The sequence below is a fragment of the Henckelia pumila genome, chromosome 2, assembly GCF_033568475.1.
Source record: "Henckelia pumila isolate YLH828 chromosome 2, ASM3356847v2, whole genome shotgun sequence".
NCBI lineage: Eukaryota > Viridiplantae > Streptophyta > Magnoliopsida > Lamiales > Gesneriaceae > Henckelia > Henckelia pumila.
This window is the reverse complement of record NC_133121.1, coordinates 195,212,283-195,232,715: the sequence shown is the minus strand read 5'-3', so window position 1 is coordinate 195,232,715 and position 20,433 is coordinate 195,212,283. Positions and strand designations below refer to the sequence as shown.

At 37.0% G+C, this 20,433-nt stretch overlaps 1 protein-coding gene across 2 annotated transcripts; it reads right to left on the bottom strand.

Annotated features, from left to right (window-relative positions):
* Positions 1-1,408: 1,408 nt before the first annotated feature.
* LOC140883781 (probable 1-acyl-sn-glycerol-3-phosphate acyltransferase 4) lies at positions 1,409-19,301 on the bottom strand. 2 transcript variants are annotated; one of them, XM_073290366.1, is made up of 5 exons: positions 19,173-19,301; positions 16,397-16,454; positions 15,772-16,023; positions 15,434-15,564; positions 1,409-1,908 (listed from the first exon to the last, which is right to left on the bottom strand). In XM_073290366.1, the coding sequence occupies exons 3-5, from the start codon at positions 16,005-16,007 to the stop codon at positions 1,472-1,474; spliced, it is 804 nt and encodes a 267-aa protein (XP_073146467.1). In that variant the 5' UTR covers positions 16,008-16,023; positions 16,397-16,454; positions 19,173-19,301; the 3' UTR covers positions 1,409-1,471. The 2 variants fall into 2 exon arrangements, with proteins under 2 accessions (XP_073146467.1, XP_073146466.1); XM_073290365.1 differs by having other exon boundaries at positions 15,772-16,454.
* Positions 19,302-20,433: the final 1,132 nt, after the last annotated feature.

Below are 20,433 nucleotides of genomic sequence, written 5' to 3'. Positions count from 1 at the left end.
ATGAGCGCCACTTTTAATAACACGGCTTTTAAAAACAATTTTTAGGTACCTACGAAAATGATTTTTAACCGTTGTTGATGATCATTTTTCTTGCAATGACTAGACAACATTTCAACCAAATACATAATAAATAAATAAGTCAAAATTACAAAAAAAAAAATCATATACAAGACGGCGTAATAAAACGAAAAAGATTAAGTTGTGCTATTTTCACAACTCAATATTTCGGTCGAATTCCGCCATGGAAATGGTGGAAAAATACATCGCAAAAACGTTGGGTGAAGCCCCGGCTAGCCTCTTAAAAGTTTCGCCCATGTGAAAGTTGTCATGGTAAAAGAATGGGTTGATTCTATGCACAACTCATGTGATATTTTAAAACTGTTAAAAACTCTCAATGAAAAAAAAAATCTATTAACTCTTTTTATTTTCAAATCTTGAGTATAAATATTTTCATGTTTTCAAATCATGAGGACGCACACCGTTGTCCACATATGTTTTCAGATGCATGTGTATTCAAGATTTGAAAACATAGAGTGTTAATAGTGATAGTGAGGTTTTCACGTGGATAGTATATACAATTAACCATAAAAAAATAAACACATTCAGTATGTGTTAGATAAAAAATATTAACATAAATTTTATTTTATTCCATAATCACGAAATTGTTACTCAATCCACATTGTGCACGACAACTATTAGTTGCGAGATACTCAATTCGACGTACATAAAAGTTGTTACTAATGTGCCTTTTGCAACATTTACTTATGACATTGGAGCATAAGTATCCGCTCATCTATTCAAAGTTTGTTCGTATATATAAATAAATAAAAAATTTCAAAAAAATAATAATATTAATATGAAAAAAGGAACCATCGACTAACTTATGACTGTAGCAGTGGATCATACCATCCTCGATCCTAAGCTTTAATCACGTGTGGGACAAGGGCCCAACTTAGAAGTTAAAACGGATAAAAATTTTAAAACAAAAATATGATTGCATTTATTTTTGTTATAAATAATATAAATTCTTAAAAGGAATTCCGAGGAAAATAATATTTAGTATCCCTGTGGTTTGTGAAACCCAAAAAAATACAGAATACTTTGTATGATATTCGATTTGTTAAAGCCCTTTATTTTTAAGAGACACAAAATGCACCCATACGGGCCATATCAAGTCAATATAAATGTTCTTAGACCACGTCTCGTCAGATGGTGTCAATGATCTATATTCATAAATGGTTTTTCTGATTCATATATGTACTAAAAAACAATATTTTTTACATAATAATAATAATAATTTTTCGTGAGTCGGATCAGATTAAAGATCCGTTTCACACAATTCATCGCGAGACGATTTCATAAGATTTCATGTGTTTTCCAAATACCAATTTAGGTAAGAGGATAGAGAGTGAAGCAATCAAAAAAATGTTAAAAACAGTAGGAAAAACTATTGTACCCAGAACCAATTCCGTTACAACGATTTCTTATTAGACCTTCCTTCAAAACTAAAAATAGGCGATGGTCTAATATTGAAATAAGTAGCGAAAGTCAGGTAAACACAAGATAAACCTACATAGACTTTAAACAAAATGGAAGAATAAAACGTGAGGTAAGTGAAGATACCGGTGATACCGAGTACCACTGCGCAGTTCGCCATGCATCCGAGTGTCGAAAGTTCATCTTCGGTTCCTTGACTAGGAAAATGACCATTAACTATGAAATCGGTGAGCAGCTGATCTTTGAGTTGGAATACATCCATCAACCAGGCAGCAATCTCTGATTCCGAAGAGGGGATTTCCTCGACAGGGATACGTCGGAGGTGCATGTGTACTTCAGAAGGGTCCACGCCAAACACATTATCCAAGAAAGTAGGACAGTTGTTCTTGTACGCGATAGTAATGTCATAAACTGCAAGGTTTTCGTGATGAAATAATGTTATGAAGCAGCAAGATTGAAAGAGTGTATGCCCTTCTACAGAGAGATAGTACCTTTTCCTAGGAAACCGGTACTGTAGGACTAAAGGTTTGTCGGTTTATTAAAAACTATAACTGTTGGAATTTATGCAACTCAGACATTTTTAAAGCTTACGTCAATTTGTAAGAGTTCGTTGAACTAGCAAGAAATAGCTTTGTATCAGTATAATAATCAAATCTTTAGTCCAATTTTTGGGGAAATTCCAGTTGTTGGGTGATAAGCACGAATTTTATAGCTTATTTGGCACTTTATTTTGTCGTATTCGTGCTTGTTTGGCATTTTATTCCGAGTTTTGTGCATAAATCGTCATATTTTCTGTGTTTGTAGATTTGACTAAAAATTTGAGAAGCCTTGAATATTGAAGAAAAAAAAAAGTCAAACAATGCGATGCCACGTTAGAACCTGACCGGAAGACACCGAAAAATCATAAGAGGCAAGGAGGATTGAAGAGAAATTTAATGAACGTACCCTGTGCATACTTTGAAAGAGGGTCCGTGCACCTTCAAAGCAATAGAGAGTTAAAGAAAAATAATGCACGGACCCCGTATGGAATTTGGAAAAGGGTCCGTGTACCATCGACTTTGGAGTAGCTCTTTCCAGGAAAATGCACGGACCCCGTGCACCTTCGCAAAATGTTTGGGCTGGAGTTTTTAATACACGGACCTAGGCACGGACCATGTCCAGGGTCCGTGTATGCCGCAGATATGGAAAAATTAATTCGCGCAGAACTTGAGAATTTTTGAACTCTGATTATTTTGGGCAATATTTGACATTATTTTGGACGAAAAAAAGGGCTTTTTGGAGACATATAAATAGAGCCAAGCCCTAATTGGAGAGGACTTTTGACTCTTAGACTTTTGCGAGATTTTTGGGATTTGATGGCTGAGTGCTTGGAAGAGAAGAAACGCGCAATGCAAGCAAGATTCGGCACTATTGCTGAGAATTTTCTTTTCTTCTTTTTCTGTTTTATTTTATTGTGAATTCAAGCATGAAACTTTTGTTTGATTTTATTATTATGGAGTAGTCGTCTTTTGACCGGGGCCACAATAGGGCCAGACTATTGATTTTTGTTCATGGAACAGATTGATTGATTTTTTATTTACGAAATACTTATTGATTAATATTCGTGCATAATTTTTGCTTTTAATCTGGCCAATTAATTGCATGTTTGTTGTTCGATCTGGACTTGAAAAAGAAAAGATTGAAATTAGCTTCAAAAATATTAATCAACACATGGTTAAACTGACTAGAAATAGTATTCGGTTTCAGTGTGCGATTTTAGGCGAAAGCTGAAATTCCATAACTCGTGAATGCGTTTTTGTTTAATTAAATTCAATTAGAAATAATTGGACTGTTAAATAAAAATAGGGTTATTAATTCTAGAAATAGATTAATAATTATTCTAGGGAATTTCATCGTGAATATGAATGATTCTTGTTTGATTAAATCCAATACGTGGTAATTATCGATGTTTGGTACCGTTGTGTGTTCATGGTCATTTTCTTGAAACTTGAATCAGTCTTAAATTTATTTTGCTATTTTAATTTGCTTAAAATCTCTGCTTTAGAGTAATTTATTTATTTTATTTAGTAGTTAATTCGTAAATATCCCTTATTTTAATTAGCCTAGATTAATTTGAATAGTCTATATCTTAGTATTTAAACATTAGTCTTTGTGGTATTGACTTGGACTCTGTCCAACTATATTATAACTTGATCTAGTTCACTTGCTAGAATTTTCCCAACCGAAATCGTCGGTCAAGTTTTTGGCGCCGTTTTCGGGGACTATTTGTTTACTAGTAGGATTTATTATTTATTTGAGACTAGGTTTTTATTTTATTTTGGTTTAATTTTTATTCAAGTGGCTGATTTGTGCGCTTTAATTTTTTTTTCAGGAGTATATCTCATGTTATATGAGACGTGCTCGAGATTCTGAAGACCTCATACCACTTGATCTGGAGATTGAAAGCACTCTTTGTCGTATACGTAGAGATCGAAGGCAACATAACTTAGCTCTAAATTTTGAATCTGAAGAGGAGCTTGAAGATATGGCTGAAGAAGAGAACAACCGCACTCTGATGGACCTTCATCGACCATTAGTTGAAGGATATGGATCCAGCATTGTTCGCCCTGCAGTTCAGGCGAATACTTTTGAACTTAAACCAGCCATCATCCAGATGATATAGATGCAAGTCAGATTTGGAGGGGCGCCTTCTGAGGATCCGAATGCTCATCTGGAGCAATTCTTGTCAATATGTGACACCTTCAAATTCAATGGAGTGACTGCTGATGCTGTTTGGTTGAGGCTATTTCCGTTTTCACTACAAGGCGAAGCAATAGAGTGGCTTCGAGATTTGCCAGAAGGATCAATTACTACTTGGGATGGTTTGGTTGAAGTTTTCATGCACAAGTATTTTCCACCAACCAAAGTTACACAACTGCGGAATGCAATCATGTCTTTTAGGCAGAAATATGGAGAATCACTGAATGCCGCATGGGCGAGATTTAAAAAGATGTTGAGAGTATGTCCTGTACACGATCTCTCCATAGGCCAACAAGTAGAGACTTTCTACTACGGGGTCGACTCATCTGTTCGTTCCATGCTTGATGCAGCTGTCAATGGCAGCCTCTATAGAAAGACTCCTGCAACAGCACTTGAAATCATATCGAATATGGTTGAAAGCAATGTTGGTTGGCAAGACAGCAGGAAAGAAAATAAAGTTGGATTTCTGGAAATGGATGCTTTGACAGCGATTACAGCAAAACTTGATGGACTGACCCATCAAGTATCTCAACTGCAAGCAAATAAATCTGCACCATCTAAGCAAGTGAATCAAATCCAGGGAAGCACTGAGGCCGTTGAAGGATCAGCGAGTGGCATTCCATTCATGCCAGATTCATTTTATGATGAGCCACCAGTTTTTGAAAGTGATTCATTGAATTATGTGTGAAACCAAGGGCGACAGCAGTTTAATCCATACAGTTTCTCATATAATCCGGGTTGGAGAAGTCACCCAAATTTTGGGTGGAAACAGGCTGAAAATTCTGTAGAGCCTCAATATTTTAATCCACCGCAGCAGCCTGCACAGCAAAGGCCTCCTCAGCAAGCAGTTAGACCTCCACAAGGTGCTGGACCTTCTCTGCCGCCAGGTTTCAAGCCATCTGAGAATAAGTCAAATCTGGAAGACATGCTTGCAAAATACATAGCTGAGAATGAGATGAGATGGCAGAATCACGATGCTATGATGCAAAGAGTGGAAACCCAATTGGGTCAGTTAGCAAACCAGTTCGCTACACGGGCGCCAGGCTCACTTCCTAGTGAGACAGAAAAAATTCCAAAAGGCGTCAATGCAATCATAGTAGCTGAATAGGTGAAGAAGGATGAGGTTGAGGTTGAAAAAGCTATCAAGGAGAAAGAATCAGATAAGCAGCAAGGCGAGAACTCAAGGGAGAAAGGTAAGTCTATTAACTCCAATATTGATATAAATTCTCTCCCTTTTCCCCCAAAGAGCAAAGCAACTGCAACTTAATACTCAATTTTCAAAATTTCTAGAGATTTTTAAGAAGTTGCATATTAATATCCCGTTTGCAGAAGCTTTGGCTCAAATGCCCTCTTATGCTAAATTTTTGAAAGAAATTTTATCAAACAAGAGAAAACTGGTAGATTTTGAGACAGTGAAGCTTTCGGAGGAATGCTCTGCAATTTTACAAAACAAATTACCTTCGAAACTTAAGGATCCTGGTAGCTTCTCTATTCCTTGCACCATAGGAAAATCATTTTTTAGAAAAGTTTTGTGTGATCTTGGTGCAAGCATTAATTTGATGTCATATTCTTGTTTTGAGAAGTTAGGAATTGGTGAGGTGAAACCAACTATAATTTCCCTACAGTTGGCTGATAGATCGATTAAATATCCTAGGGGAATAGTAGAGGATGTTTTAGTTAAGGTCGATAAATTTATTTTCCTGGTGGACTTTGTTGTTTTGGATATGGAAGAGGATCGTGAGATTCCTCTTATTTTGGGTAGACCATTTTTGGCCACTAGGAAAGCTTTGATAGATGTCCAGAAGGGTGAATTGGTGCTGAGGTTAAATGATGAGAGGGTAGTGTTTAATGTGTTTCATTCTATGAAATATCCGTCTAATGTTTCTAATTGTTTTAGAATTGATGCTACTGATGAGTTTGTTGAGTGTGATGTGCAGGAATTTATTTGTGAAGATCCCTTGGAGTTATGCTTGACACATCCAGCACCAAAAGAATTGGATAAGGAGGAGATTGAGGAATGCATTCAGTATTTGGACGCCGGCAAACCAATCTCAAGGATGGTAAACTCAAGGATTGGGGAGCTTGGACATGTTCCAAGAGCATTAAAGCCATCAGTTGAAGAAGCCCCTCTCCTTGAAATGAAACCTCTCCCTTCGCATCTAAAATATTTATTTTTGCTTAATAATGACAAACTGCCTGTAATTATTTCTTCTACTTTGACAGAGGATGAAGAATAAAAATTGACTCGCATGTTGAGGGAGAATATCAAGGCCATTGGGTGGAGCATAGAGGATATAAAGAGGATCAGCTCTTCCATGTGCATGCACAAAATTCTGATGGAAGCTGATCACAAAACATCAACCCAACCTCAAAGGCGGCTTAATCCTGCTATGCAAGAAGTGGTAAAGAAGGAGGTAATCAAACTTCTGGATGCAGATATTATCTATCCCATCCCTGATAGTAAGTGGGTTAGTCTTGTCCAGGTTGTTCCGAAAAAGGGTGGGATTACTGTTGTGAAAAATGAGAATAATGAATTAATTCCCACTAGGACTGTTACGGGTTGGCGTGTTTGCATAGACTATAGAAAACTTAATGATGCAACCCGTAAAGATCATTTTCCCCTACCCTTCATTGATCAAATGTTGAAAAGATTAGCCGGATATCCTTTTTATTGTTTCTTGGATGACTATTCGGGTTATATGCAAATTCCCATTGATCCTGAGGATCAAGAGAAAACCATTTTTACATGTCCTTACGGGACTTTTGCATATAAACGAATGTCATTCGGTCTTTGTAACGCACCGGCTACTTTCCAACGCTGCATGATGGCAATTTTCCATGACATGATTGAGGATTTTATTGAAATATTCATGGATGATTTTTCAGTGTTTGGCTCTTCATTTGATGCTTGCTAAATTTGTCTAAGGTTTTAGAAAGATGTGAAGAGTCCAATTTAGTTTTGAACTGGGAAAAGTGTCATTTTATGGTGAGAGAGGGAATAGTTTTAGGACATAAAATTTCTGAAAGTGGAATTGAGGTTGACAAAGAGAAAATTGAGGTAATTGAGAAACTTCCTCCGCCATCAAATCTGAAAGGGGTGCGTAGTTTTTTAGGACATGCTGAATTTTATAGGCGGTTCATTAAGGATTTTTCTAGCATCGCCAAGCCGATGACTAATTTGCTTATAAAAGATGTACCGTTTGATTTTTCTGCTGAGTGTGTGCAGGCCTTTCAGATTTTGAAGAAGAAATTAATCACTGCACCGGTGATTGTAGCACCTGATTGGGAATCACCTTTTGAGGTGATGTGTGATGCGAGTGACACAGCTTTAGGAGCAGTTTTGGGACATAAGAGAGACAAATGCATACATGTCATTTACTATGCGAGTATGACACTATCAGCAGCCCAGCTGAATTACGCTACAACAGAAAAGAAGCTACTCGTTGTGGTTTTTGCACTTGATAAATTCAGATCTTATCTGCTTGGGAGCAAAGTGATCGTGCACACTGACCATTCGGCCCTAAAATATTTGATGAATAAAAAAGATGCAAAACCAAGACTAATTCGTTGGATTCTTCTCTTGCAGGAATTTGATTTGAAGATCATTGATAGGAAGGGCACTGAGAACTAAGTGACAGACCATCTTTCACGCCTGGAGAATCCCATTCAGAGCAATAGCATTATTCGTGATGAATTTCCTGATGAACAGCTCTTTGAGGTGAACAATTTACCATGGTATGCTGATTTTGTAAATTACCTCTCAAGTAAGTTTCTACCACCGCACTTTACTTATCAGCAAAAGAAGAAATTCTTTTCTGACTTGAAATACTATTTGTGGGAAGATCCTTATTTGTTTAGAATATGCGGAGATGGTATAATTAGGCGGTGTGTTCCCAAAGAAGAGGTAAGTGAAATTTTATTTCATTGTTATAAGGGTCCAACTGGAGGTCACTTTGGTGCGACTAGAACCGCATCTAAAGTACTCCAATCCTGATTTTATTGGCCCACTTTGTTTAGGGATGCGCATGATTATGTAACCAAGTGTGATGAGTGTCAGCGTACTGGTAATATCTCTAGGAGACACGAAATGCCACTTAATAATATCTTGGTTTGTGAACTTTTTGATGTGTGGGGAATAGATTTCATGGGTCCGTTCCCAGTTTCTTTTGGGAACAAATATATTTTGGTTGCTGTAGACTATGTGTCTAAATGGGTAGAGGCGAGTGCTTGCAAAAATAATGATGCGAAGGTTGTCATTCAGTTTCTCAAGAAAAATATTTTTTCACATTTTGGCACACCTAGAGCAATTATCAGTGATGGGGGTACTCATTTTTGTAACCGTCAGTTTGACAGTCTGTTAGCTAAGTATGGGGTTAGGCATAAGGTGGCAACACCTTACCATCCTCAGACCAGTGGTCAAGTCGAGGTGTCGAACAGAGAAATCAAACGCATTCTGGGAGAAGACCGTTGGTGCTTCAAGGAAATAATGGTCTAGTAAACTCGACGATGCACTGTGGGCTTATCGTACAGCTTTTAAAACCCCAATCGGAATGTCTCCATTTCATCTAGTGTATGGAAAATCATGTCACTTGCCTGTAGAACTTGAACATAAGGCTTATTGGGCTACTAAATTTTTGAATTTTGATGTCAAAGCCACAGGTGAAGAGAGGTTGCTGCAGTTATAAGAATTGGAAGAGTTTCGGCTTGATGCTTATGAGAATGCCAAGCTTTACAAAGAAAAAACCAAACGTTGGCATAATCAGAATATTATGAATCGAGAATTCGAGGTGGGACAACAGGTATTATTATATAATTCTCGTTTAAAGTTGATGTCAGGTAAGTTGCGGTCGCGTTGGTCAGGCCCTTACACGATTACTCAAGTCTTCTCATATGTCACCGTGGAAATCACCAGCGAAGCTACTGAAAAATTTCAAGTGAACGACCATAGACTTAAGGTATATCGAGGTGGCGAGGTGGTCGATGAGCAGATCACCGTGAATCTGCAAGATCCAAATTAAAAGGGAAGCACAGTCGGGCTATAGACTATAAATTTAGCGCTTGCTGGGAGGCAACCCAGTTTCTTTTCTTTTTGTTTCTTTATTTCGTATTATTTTGTTTTATTGGTTAATTTATTTTTGTCTCTTCTTTCTTTGATCTCAGTGATTTTTTGTTGAGTGCAGATATTTTACTAACGCTGATATATCATTGGTTGCGGAGGAGAGCACGTATATTGTTGGGAATCGTATCATTAAGGGGAGTCTTTGTACATTTATGCATCTTGCGTGCTTGAGTGTTTTATCTGACATTTTTAGATGCAAACTAATTTGTGTGGTTTAAGATTAAGAGTTTTTAAGGGTTATTTTTCGATTATTATTTTGAGCTGAAAAAGGTAACACAGATGCTGCACGGACCCTGTGTTAGGGTCCGGATATTTAAAATGCTAGAAATTGTGAAAATGCGTAGATACACGGACCCCTGCACGGACCACTGTCCGGGGTCCATGTATTTTGATTACCGTAATCGTCAAAGCACGGAAGCTGCACGGACCTGTCTCCAGGGTCCGTGCATATTTTCACTCGGAATTTTTTGCAAAATGCGAGGGCACACGGATGTAGACACGGACCTTGACCCGAGGTCCGTGGATTATGTTCGCATTTTTTTCAAGCAATTCGAAGCTTCACGGATCAGGACATGGGTCCTTTGCCGGGGTCCGTGTATGTCGAATTTTGGTTTAAATCTCTCAGACTCGCGATCTGTCTGTCTCAAACCCTTTTCAATCCCTAAATCCCCAATTTTGTTCCTCTCTCGTTTCTCCCTCTCCAGACCCCGTTCGTCCTCCTCCGGCTATCACCTCCGTATTCTTCACCCGTACAACCATTTGTGCCGCCGAGAAACCACCTCCGCACCTCCTCTCTCTGCCGACGTTCCCTCTGAGCACCGCCTCTGATTCGCACGACGCCACCCATATCTCATTTTCTGCTCCTGTTTCTGATCGGCCGCCCCTGCTCTTTCTTTTCTCACTATTAATCCGGGCATCTTGTCGGTTTTACTTTGGTAAGCGTGGCTTTCCCTTCTCCATTGCTGATGGAATCTAGTTGGTTTTGGGTGTATTGATATCGTCATTGTGTTTGTCTTTTGGTTCGTAGGTTGTCGGGTTTGTGTTGAATTTATGCTGGGAGTTGATTATAATTAAATTTCTGAGGAATTGCTTCGTAATTGGTGTAGCTACGAGGATTTTAGTCGCTGATTTCAATTCTGTGGTGTTTATTTGAGAAAAAGTTGGATTACTGTGATGGTTTAGTTGTTGTTGGTACTTAATTTGGTTGTTTGTTTGGGGAGATTGGGTTGTCCTACTGCTTGATGGTTATCTGTATTTGTGATTGAGTTTGAGTAATAGAGGTGTTGCTGAATTTATTGTTTATTGTGATATGGCGCCGAGAAAAACCGTGGGTAAGCGTGCGAGGGGTAGCTCTTCTTCTTGCAGCGGTGGGGGGGCTGCTTTTGATGATACTTGGTTCACTAGTTTGGAAAATTATCAGTGGTATGAGAAGATGAAGGGTAACTCCATGATTGTTGAGAAGTCGATCCACCCGACTATTGATGCTCAGGTACCACTGCGAGCAGAGTTTGATAGATTTGGCTGGGGTTCTATTCTAGATATCCGAGGGGATTACTATCCCGAGTTGGTTTGGCAGTTTTATGCCAATATTGAAGAGAAGGACAAAACAGGGATGCAAACAATTCAGACTTTTGTGAAGGGAGTTCGCATCGAGGTGACGAGTGAGTTTTTGTCCCAGCTTCTGCACATTCCTAATGAGGGCCCTCCGGTTGTTTACAACCAATATGATGCTATCTTGTCTGACCCTGCCTATTATTTCAACCTTGCTATGTCGTGCCTCACCTACCGTAGGGTAAAAACTGGTTCTCGTTATAGCATCCTTCCTACTACTCTCCCTTTGATTGATCGCCTCATTTGCTACTTCATCAGTGCAAACATCATCCCTCGGAAGTCTGGGAACAATGAGGTGCGCAACCTGGACATGTATTTAATTGATAAGATGGTGTATGGGTTGGGCTATATTACTGCGATTCCATTGGCGACTATCTTGATCATACATATGCGTACTGTCGCTCACTTGGCTTGTGCTCAGAATTCCAAGTAGCACGCTCCTTTCACCATTACAGTTTCGAGGATTTTGGCTGCTTGCGGCGTCGATTTGACTGGCGAGGCTTCTCTTGCACCAGCGCCGAAGCAAGTGCTCACCGCCCACGCGATGACTAGTATGTATTTTATCTTTCGACATGGTGGATGGTATAAGAACCCTGAGAGCCGCAACATTCACTATCATGCACGAGATCCCCTAGTCCCACCACCTACAGCTGCAGATGCAGCCCGAGAAGCTCGCGTTCAGGAAGAAGCTGCCCTTGATCAGGCTGCTGATCATCCCGCCGGTGCACATGTACACGCCAGAGCTCCGAGGGGCACACGTCGCGTTTTCTCTGCCATATTTGACTGCTTGGATGATCTTTGCACCAGTATGGCTCGACTACAGCATCACGCCACTTCTCGGTCCTACTCCACTGATATTCATGCGCCACCCTTTGATCGATCTGCTCTGGATGACTTTGCCGAGTCAGCTTCTGCTTCGGAGGAGGAGTAGTCTAGAGATATTTTCTATTGTGGTTCTTTTGGATATTTTGGATATTTTGTTATGGGTTTTGAACTATGTGTGTTTTGGAGTTTATTTGTTGTAGTTGCATCTCTTTTGACATGTTTTGCAGATACTCTAGCCTATTCTAGTTATGTCGTGGGTTTTAACTATTGTTGCACTTTATCACTTTTATTAATTGGAGTTTAATGGATATTGTGGTTATTCCCTCAGTGGTGGTTATTCTTTGTTGAATTTATTTTGGGAAGCCTATATGTATGCTTGTGTGCGTGATTTTTCTATTTTACGCGTTTTGGTTGGTTTTGTTGTTCTCTTTGCTCAGGCTGCCGCTTGCCCCTAATTTTGCATGGTCGTCGACATTTTTCAGGGAAGTGTCTTTGCTATTGTTATTTTCCTCTTTATTTTTTCGAGCATTTAACACTGAGGACAGTGTTGCATTCTAAGTGTGGGGTAGGTCGTTCATTACACGATGTTTCACATCACTTAGCAATAATTTTCATAATAAAAAGAGATGAGCACTTGTGGTTTACATGACATACCAATTAGTTTGCTAGATTTTTTATCACTTGAGAAATTTTTTCGTGCCTAGAACTGAATGAGATTAGCTGTAGTTGCAAGGAGAGACTTTGATATGAACTAGTTTTGCATTGACTTTATGAGACATCCTTCATGCACTTTTGTCGGACTTATGCAAGTTAATTGTGAATTGGTAAGAGGTGATCTCATGAAAAAAAAAATAAAAGAGAGAAAAATTGCAGTTGTTATCCCTAGAACCTGTCTGATTAGTCCTCGAAGCGAAAATTTGAATGATTATGACTTGGGGATGATTTAGGCGATCTTTGGACCGTTTGAGCCTTTCAAGCTTACCTGATGCATCACTTTTGTCCCTAGTAACCCCATTGAGCTTGATAAAAATCGAATGGTGTGTGCCAATGGCACACAATTAGACCCCATTCGTCATTTTTTCTGTCCTACTTTGACCACCTGATTTTTTAGCCTATATACTATTTTTCCTACCTAAGTCTTGAGAGAAGCAAACCCTTTGGCACTTTTAAATATACAAAAACTCCAAGTATTCACAAAAAAACATTTGAAGGAGTTGGTGAATTATTTTTGAATGAAAGAAAGGGTTGATTTGAGAAAAGAAAAAAAAAAAGAAAAGAAAAGAAAAGTACCCAAAAAGAATTTACTGGGTATTGAAAAAAAAAGAGGAAAAAGAGAGATAAAGGGGTTGTATTGATTAATCAAAAGAAAGTGATGAAATTCAATAATAGATGGGGAATGGAGCTATTTAATTGTGCTAAATGACAACTTGTTTGTTGTCTCTCATTTTTTGCTTTCCTATCCTTTATTGTAGCCGTGAACCGTGACCTAACGTTATAAGCTTAAAAGACCTATTGACCGGGTCATAATTGTTCCACATTTAGTAGAGAGGGATATGAAAGACAAGCATATGGGGCGAGAAAAAGAAATAAAAATTTTTATTGATGAATAAACATGAAAGATCCTTGAACCGAATAACTTTTGAGTAGTATAAGTTCTGACACTCACACTACACACGTCTCATTCTGTTGATCTTTTCTGGGTAGTGTTCGAGTTTTGAATTGCGACGAAAGCGAGACTTGTGATTTTCGAAGTATGAGCTTTTGATTGGGTGTGACGAGATTTGGTAGATTGAAAGGTTTTGATTGTGCCACTCTGTGTTGTAAATCATCGATATTTCTCATCTCTAATTTCTTCTGATTTGTTCGAGGACGAACAAAAGCTAAGTGTGGGGGATTTGATAAGCACGAATCTTATAACTTATTTGGAACTTTATTTTGTCGTATTCGTGCTTGTTTGGCATTTTATTCCGAGTTTTGTGCATAAATCGTCATATTTTCTGTGTTTGTAGGTTTGACTAAGAATTTGAGAAGCCTTGAATATTGAAGAAAAAAAAAGTCAAACAATGCGATGCCACGTTGGAACCTGACCGAAAGACACGGAAAAATCATAAGAGGCAAGGAGGATTGAAGAGAAATTTAATGCACGGACCCTATGCATACTTTGGAAGAGGGTCCGTGCACCTTCGAAGCAATAGAGAGTTGAAGAAAAATAATGCACGGACCCCGTGTGGAATCTGGAAAAGGATCCGTGTACCATCGACTTTGGAGTAGCTCTTTCCAGGAAAATGCACGGACCCCGTGTAGAGTCTGGAAGAGGGTCCGTGCACCTTCGCAAAATGTTTGGGCTGGAGTTTTTAATACACGGACCTGGCACGGACCATGTCCGGGGTCCGTGTATGCCGCAGATATGGAAAATATAATTAGCGCATAATTTGGGAATTTTTGAACTCTGATTATTTTGAGCAATATTTGAAATTATTTTGGACGAAAAAAGAGAGCTTTTTGGATAGACATATAAATAGATTCAAGCCCTAATTGGAGAGGACTTTTGACTCTTAGACTTTTGCGAGATTTTCGGGATTTGACAGCTGAGTGCTTGGAAGAGAAGAAACGCGCAACGCAAGCAAGATTCGGCACTATTGCTGAGAATTTTTTTTTCTTCTTTTTCTGTTTTATTTTAGTATGAATTCAAACATGAAACTTTTGTTTGATTTTATTATTATGGAGTAGTCGTCTTTTGACCGGGGCCACAATAGGGCCAGACTATTGATTTTTGTTCATGGAACGGATTGATTGATTTTTTATTTATGAAATACTTATTGATTAATATTCGTGCATAATTCTTGCTTTTAATCTGGCCAATTAATTGAATGTTTGTTGTTCGATCTGGACTTAAAAAAGAAAAGATTGAAATTAGCTTCAAAAATATTAATCAACACATGTTTAAACTGACTAGAAATAGTATTCGGTTTCAGTGTGCGATTTTAGGCGAAAGCTGAAATTTCATAACTCATGAATGCGTTTTTGTTTAATTAAATTCAATTAGAAATAATTGGACTGTTAAATGAAAATAGGGTTATTAATTCTAGAAATAGATTAATAATTATTCTAGGGAATTTCGTCGTGAATATGAATGATTCTTGTTTGATTAAATCCAATACGCAATTATCGATGTCTGGTACCGTTGTGTGTTCCTGGTCATTTTCTTGAAACTTGAATCAGTCTTAAATTTATTCTGCTATTTTAATTTGCTTAAAATCTCTGCTTTAGAATAATTAATTTATTTTATTTAGTAGTTAATTCGTAAAAATCCCTTATTTAAATTAGCCTAGATTAATTTGAATAGTCTATATCTTATTATTTAAACATTAGTTTCTGTGGGATCAACTTGGACTCTGTCTAACTATATTATAACTTGACCTAGTTCACTTGCTAGAATTTTCCCAACCGAAATCGTCGATCATTGGGACAATCTAAAGCCAAGAGTAAGTAGTTCTATTTAAGTCAATTTTTTGGGAGTGCGAAAATAAACCAAACAGCAGAGCTTTGATATAACTAACCCAATAATGATGATTAACAACATCAATAATGGATAAGCTTTTTAAATTACCAACCACAATTACAATGAAGGGCAGTACGTACCTGCATCTAGTGAACCCCTCAAGATCTCCAAGCAAATATGCAGACCTCTTGTCTTTGGTAGTAACACATTCTTCAGCACTGGTAATCCATTCTCATTAGCAAACTTTTGACTTTTTCTGCATTTCTCATTGCTGGGTAAAAAATGCAAGGTGAATGTTACATTACATAGCCCGGATGCAAAAGTTTACACGAAAATATACAAAGAGATGGTGCCCGAAGATTGACAAACAATTCATTTTCGGAGAATTTGGAAAGAGTGTAAGAAAGAGGGTGTGGAAGAAAAGTGATGAATATACTTGAAACATTTTAGAAAGACAAAAGGAATGATGAGGTTATACGTAAAATCGGTTCCTTCGGGAAAGACAGCAAGCCAGAGTGGATCCTGACGATTGGCAAACGTAGAAAGCCTTTGGCGCATCACCTGTTCATCAACCTCCCAATTTCTCTCCACTGGAATGAACTCGAAAACATGAAATCCCCAGCCAAAGATTGGCAGTTTCATCAAACTGCTTTTGAGAACGTATCTGATGTAGCCCAAGCACCCTTTGCGCAGAGCTAGATCCCACAGATACATCCAGTCTACCTCAGTCCTGTGATTGGCTATAATCAAAACATGCTTCTCTAACGGAGCTTTCTCACCCGAAAAGATAACTTTAACCTTGTTTATCTTTTCAAACAAGAATGGCCACAGACCAAGCCAAAGACCAAAGAGGAAGGTTACTAATTTCCTACTGTAATGTACACTAAATAGGCGTGTGACTAGAGCGGCCGGGGGCACAAAATAAACTAAAAGCAGAAACGCAGTTGTAATGTAAACTGCTAAACATAGGAGACCCCTAAAAATCCTAAAAGGGGTCAATGGGAAATGCTTTAATCCTTTGTCGGAATTGAGGGACTTGCTAATTTCCATGTTTATCTGGTGAGCAAAAACCAAAGATGCCTCCTTCAGACTATTTCTGTTACCTCAAGTTTCGAGGAGAACAAAGAACTGGTCAAAACCCATACGAAATGGAGCTTGTGCCTGCGATTAATGACAAAAATAACGATAAAGAGAACATAAATGGCCGAACCATAATCTCTTTAATAACGACAAGAATCAGGTTGACATTTAAAAATATGATCATAATAGAAGCAAGCAGACAAACATGCTGGGACCACCGTTCATTTAACACTGAACAATGTGGAAATTCAACAGTTCAACTAACACATAGCATTTAATGTTAGAACTGCACATAAGGATTATAATAATACAAAATTACATAAAATGTATTATATCTGGTAAGAAATAATAAATTATTACTCATGGGTTTCACCTCGTGCCAGAAGTATAAGAGGAGAAGCATGCAAAACCACCGCCAAAAAAAAAAATGGAAGAAGAAGATTGCAACTAGGAGTGCATCTGTGAGACGCTTGATTATGAGTAGTTGTAGAGAGAGGGGGTGGGCTTTTATGGAATGGAGAAGGAAAACGATGATACAAGGTTGTTGTGGATGGGCTGTACATTTTGACTTTGGATAGGTAGCATTATTGTCGGCCAAACAAAACAAGATTTAAATGAATTTAATGGTATTTCACTAAAAATTGGGTATGAGCAACCACAAAAAGCTATCCAATTTACTAGAAAACCACCCTGAAGATGAGGTGATTCATGAAATAAAAATAAACAAATAAATTGCCCCCAAATCATCAGAAGCTCTGGCGCAATTGAGAAAACTTATCGATAAGATTCAATTGGATACTCTTGAGAGCTTAGACCGGATGTTGACAGAAAAACTCAAAACAAAATCATTGATATATCCCTGTTTTCACCAATCAAATTTTCTTATCTAGCTCTAGCTACTGCTGCTTGAGAAGAAGAAAATCCAAAGCAAGATTATGCAACAATTACAATTTTAGATCCTAAAGAAGATAAAGACTTCTTTAACGACTCAAAATTCTGGAGGGAAAATGTGCAAAACTCCAAATGTTTGGGTGCCATTAGTAGCCTTAAAATATCTAAAATTAGGCTGTCTAGTGGAACATTGATAAGCTAATGCCACCAAGAACTCCACCACGACATTCTCGCTGCAGTGGAACTAGGACATGGCTATGCATTAGCTTGGAGCAGATATTTGTCGGAAGACGAAGATATGGCCACATTGAAATGTCACTACAGTCTCCAAAATATTCGTATGGAATGATATTAAACACACCATCTCATTTCCCTCCAACTAAATTTTAAATTTCTTAACAGTGACCATATGAATGATGTCATAGCAGCTGTTTCTGGTTCAGGCTGTTACAAAATTTGTAATGGAAACGAAAATGTTTTCCATTTTTTCGTTCTAGTATACACCAATTTATGGTGTTAGTCCACTAATTTGCATGTTTTACTATTTTAATCTGTTTTATCGCACGTGGGGTCCGAAAATGATGACGTGTCATAGAAAATTGATATCTGATATCATGTCATCACTCCGGCAAAAAAAACTAAAATTATAAGGAAAAAAGTGCAAGTTAGTGGATCAAGACCGTGAATTGGCCAGTAACAAGTTCAAAAATAAAAATAAATATTCAAGTTACGGGACCACAAATATAATTTTCTCATTTGCAAGTGACCATATCAATGAATGCCAGTAAATACTCCTTTTTATGTCACACACTTTATTCCCACAATAAAACTTAAAACCCAGGTAAGAATACGTGAGCATCCCAGAGAATTCCATTTGACTCTTATTTTGCAAGGAGATAGAATCTTATCCACAAAGAGAACATACAAATAAGCAAGTAAAGTAATTGATCAAAAAAAAAAAAAAAAGCAAGTAGCAGACATGATCCTGTAAACATCTCTGATTTTGCTAACTTTCTCACCTGTCACCTCATATCACCACAGTTTCTTTCTTAAAAGAAGGGGACAAAAAACTCGAGCATCTTTAGCATATTTGCTGCAGTCATGTTCTATTTTAACATCTAACCCAAGACATTCATGGATATTAGAAAATTTAACCAATTTGAACAGCATTCTATTGGAACTGTGAAACCAGTAGTTACTATAAGTTTTAACAAATTTGACAGAAAAAGCAGAGGCAGATAGGAACCTTTCCATTTTTTGCAAACAGAACTTCCTCTATTCTATTGAACCATTTGGCCGTTTCAAATGGCCTTAGACATTGGCTACATTTGAAATCCATTACACCAAAATCTAAATCCAAAATAAAATGTATCTGAATTCAAGATTGTATATAGCATAATTTGATACGAGGAAAACAATCGAAATTCGGGTTTTGAACAATATGGATATTGACTGCATCGAAATCCACCATAATTGTAATTGATCTCATGTTAAAATCATTAACAACTAAAATGGATCTAAAATCAAGAATTCCAAAATCACTCCGTTCATAAATTCGAAACCGGATACATAAAAGGGTAGAAGTTCTAACAGATTCATCATTTCTCAGTAAGGTAACAGTCATCACAAGTCCAGAAATCAAACACAAGTGTGCTATATTAAGCAACAAATCTCCATAATTAACCTCAAACACTTTCTAGTCACAATCTGGTATAAACATAGCATTAATTAAACAACAACAAATCCAAATCCAATGAAACTGAAGAAACACCAACACATTTCGTACCTCATACTACTACTACTACTAACATAGTCAAAGCAGCCAAGAATTCAACCTCATTCCATCAAAATTCAAAATCAAAACGAGTCAAGTCACAAATATTCGGACGCAGAGGAGAGAGATTCTACCTATTTTTCCGTCAAATCAACGCGAGTTTGGATGGATCGTAGTTTGAATTCGGAACGATTGTTGGAAGAAACCAATAAGATTTGGACCAATGGAACAGCACATTTTCGGTAATATAAAATAGTTGTGGGATGGCAATTGGAATATGTGCTGTGCTGTGCTGTGCTGTGTATATTCTTCTTTTAATTTATTATGAGGTGTTGCTGTGTATATTCTTCTTTTAATTTATTATGAGGTGTCCGCTCCATTCAATGAACTAATTAATTTTTACACGCAATCTGGCAAAAAATTAAAATTTGTGTCAATTTATTGAGGTAAAATAATTTAAAATTTAAAATTTTATTTTATTTTATTACATTTTGTTTCTTTTTAAAAATAATAGAATAGTGGAGAAGGATTATTATCTAGAAAAAAAATTTGGTTTGAAATATTCTTACTTTATAATATAGAAGAGGAATTTTTTTTTTTTTTTGGAATCTTAATATAGAAGAAGATAGATATCGGAACGTGCATGTTCTATGAGCGTGTGTATATTAGTACATGCTAGTTTGAATAGTTGAATTATTACTTTTTTTTTCCAAGTATTCTTATGTTTAAAAAATGAAAATTTTGATTTTTCTAATCTTCTATACTATATATATTGGAAAGTACAACATTTATTGATGAAGTGTAAATGAAAATTACAATTGTAGCTTTCGTGTACACATACAATATATTGATAAGGTTAGAAGTTTAGAGTAATTAACTTATTTGTATAATTACGATATTTTATCAGTTTTTTAAATTTTCTAAATTACTAAATATTCTTTTATATATTTCCGGAAAACAAATATTCTTTTATATTTATCCAAATTTTTGAATGTTTAATTCATGATATCATCTTGAAATTATCGTGCAAATTCATTAACACAAAAATTTTGTGTATATGACGCGCATGTTCAAAGGAAATTAGTTTTTCAATTTAGATTTTTTTTTTCACCTAAATCGAGGAAAAAAGAGAAATGAAATACGAGGCTAAAATATGAGAATTTCGGAGATCATAAAACCGATACGGTTTTGTCTCTATATTACTATTATTAAAGTTAATCTCATATTATAACAATCCCTCCTCAAACTCCCCAAAAAAAAAATGGTTATTTCACTGGTATGCTGGTGAAACGTGGTAGATGAGATCCTAGCATATGGGTAAACCTCAAACCATGCATCCAACGGTTCGTATTTTTATACATAGACGTAATTAATTATATTTTATTGACGTGGCAA

Bases quoted from the DNA above. Each gene is read 5' to 3' on its own strand.
- LOC140883781 (XM_073290365.1), bottom strand. From the start codon at position 16,343: ATGGAAATTAGCAAGTCCCTCAATTCCGACAAAGGATTAAAGCATTTC. The intron at 15,565-15,771 runs GTATAACCTCAT...TTTTTTACCCAG, and splicing joins CCCGAAGGAACCGATTTTAC to CAATGAGAAATGCAGAAAAA. The intron at 1,909-15,433 runs GTACGTACTGCC...AAAACCTTGCAG, and splicing joins GAGGGGTTCACTAGATGCAG to TTTATGACATTACTATCGCG.